This window comes from Poromitra crassiceps, assembly GCF_964638095.1.
Source record: "Poromitra crassiceps genome assembly, chromosome: 7".
Taxonomy (NCBI): domain Eukaryota; kingdom Metazoa; phylum Chordata; class Actinopteri; order Beryciformes; family Melamphaidae; genus Poromitra; species Poromitra crassiceps.
Window position 1 is genome coordinate 50399131 of NC_139628.1, and position 2500 is coordinate 50401630.

General features: G+C 44.6%; 1 protein-coding gene across 1 annotated transcript in view; it reads left to right on the forward strand.

Moving 5' to 3' along the window:
- Positions 1–2500, forward strand: part of LOC310779311 (breakpoint cluster region protein) — an 18949-nt gene that overhangs the window by 15147 nt on the left and 1302 nt on the right. The window contains exons 19-21 of the mRNA XM_083639844.1: positions 1160–1294; positions 1876–1981; positions 2167–2287. Coding sequence (XP_083495970.1) covers positions 1160–1294; positions 1876–1981; positions 2167–2287 — 362 coding nt within the window. The remainder of the gene's footprint in view (positions 1–1159; positions 1295–1875; positions 1982–2166; positions 2288–2500) is intronic.

Genomic DNA, 2500 nt, shown 5'->3' on the forward strand with positions numbered 1-2500 from the left:
TGGCGCTGAGAGCCGACAGCAGCACACAAACGCAGCACTCCGAAAATATAATGGTTGCGTGAGGCTGTGTGCAGTGTGGGGAGGAGTTTACGGGGGGAGGGGGGGAGGGGGGTGGTGCACGCAGGGCATCACACAACAACTACGTCACTACATCAGAAAATATTATCTTCAGACTCAGTGAATGTGCTTGAAATGCTGCATTTCACAAAAGGCGGATTATCTCAGCTAATAATTTGAAAAGCCTGAAAACGCTGAAAACAACCTATCTTCTCCGGCTCATAACTAAAGAACGGAAAATGGTATCAATAAACTTTTTTTTGCTGATGATACAATAGAGCCAGCTCGTTCTTGTGCGTGTTCGGTGTTTACATAGTAATATCACACAATATTCTGTGGGCCTCGAGAAATCACTGAAAACGCTCTGAAAACTCTGGCACTGGGAGCATCCGTTCTCCAAAAGTGGCTGGCACTGAATGAGTTAATAATAATAATATTAATAATAATAATAATAATAATAATAATAATAATAATAATAATAATAATAATAATAATAATAATAATAATATGGACTTTATTAGCCTGGTAAAAACCATGCTGATAACGTGACCTCACATCCTGTTTCGTTCTACGTGTCAGTCTGGAGTCCGAGCCGTCCACATCGATTTCAGTGGGCGGGAGTACATGCCTTGACGGACAGCTCCTTCAGCCAATCAGCGTCGGCAATTCCAATCCAAATCCATTCGGAAAAAACAGCAAAAATGTATTTTGCGCCGAGAAACTATTGAGTCTATTTCTGCAATAACTGCACTTCTGGCTGTGTTTACTCTACTAACATTAACGTTACCGCTCATTGCTTCGGGAGCCGCCGTACTGTTTTGTTAATGGTGTCCACCCTGATTGGCCAGTTGCATTGTCAATGACGAGGCAGGCCCCTGATTGGCCAGTGCACTTTGTAAGTTCTGGAAATCGCTGTGGGCGGGCTGGGGTCCAGACTGATCCCGTGGACGAAACAACGCGAGTTCCAAGTGATCAAGATGGTTGACTCGGCTACCACTTTATCCCTTCTTGTTGTGATCCTTACCTCACATTTATTAACGCTATCAATATCAAGTAAGTTCTCCGTAAATAAAGGTGGTACTGATGTTGATCCTCTGCTCAGATCTACGTGATGCAGTGGCCAGGCTGAGAACTGCAGACGTGAACGCCGTCTCAGGCCTTCTCAAGCTCTACTTCAGAGAGCTGCCAGAACCCCTCATACCTACTGAGCTGTTCCACAGCCTGGCCAGGACACTGAGTGAGACACGCACACACACGTGGACACACACACTCAGACACACACGCACGCACGCACACGTGGACACACACACGCACGCACGCACACGCGGACACACACACTCAGACACACATGCACGCACGCACTCAGACACACACACGCACACACGCACGCACGCACGCACGCACACACACACACACACACACACACCTCCTTTCAGAAGAAGCCATTTGCTGCTATTTATTCTTGTCCAGTATGAAAAACAACTTCCAGACTTGAAAATTGCCTTTTTATTTGGTCAGTTTTTGTTTGATTGTTATTTAATTTTTTTCTCATGTTGAGTGTGTTCATGTCCGTGCGCGCATTCAGCCAAGTGACAAACAGAACTTCATCAAAATTCTTATGTTCTGAACTCAGCAGCTGAATAAAGGAGGATTATCTGCATATTGGAGTGTTGTCCTTTATTGAATAAAGTATTTAGAAATCAGTTTTAATTCAGTGTCCGGACAATCAGCACCTGGCCGACATACAGTATAGGTTGGGTGTGCACACCTCTAGCCTTCATGAACTCAACAGATTTTGAATTTGTGCCTCTCCTGCAGACATCCAGGACCTTGACTCCAGACTGGTGTCGATGCTGTCTCTGCTCCACTCCTGTCCTGACACCAACCGCCACACCTTCCTCTACCTGCTCCACCACCTCCAACGGTCTGGATCAGACAGAAACGCATCCCACCACATACAAATGACTGTTTTACTGCTGAAATCCTTTGAAAGGAGTAGTTCACCCAAAAATGAAAATTCTCTCAACGTCTACTCGGTTGCCGTTGATAATGAGATTCTGCAATCATTATTTCCTCTTTTCTCATTTTTCATTTCATCATATTTTTCAGGGTCTCAGAGAGGCAAGACGTCAACAAGATGTCTCTGTTCAACCTGGCCACAGTGTTTGGTCCCAGCCTCCTACGCCCCCCTGTGGACAGCCTGGATATCTCCCAGGAGGTGGTGGTGCAGGTGGGCATCAGCTAGATTGGAAAATTACAGATTTGCAGTCATGATAGTGATGTTAAGGAATCAAATAAATATGATATTATTTACGTTTACAGGCATATGCAGTGAGAAAATCAATGGTGCATCATGAGACAAATAACATAGCCTGTACAAATGGAAAGTTTCAGTCCATAATTAGATATCTGAAACATTGTTAGACAACCTAAGACCTTTCCT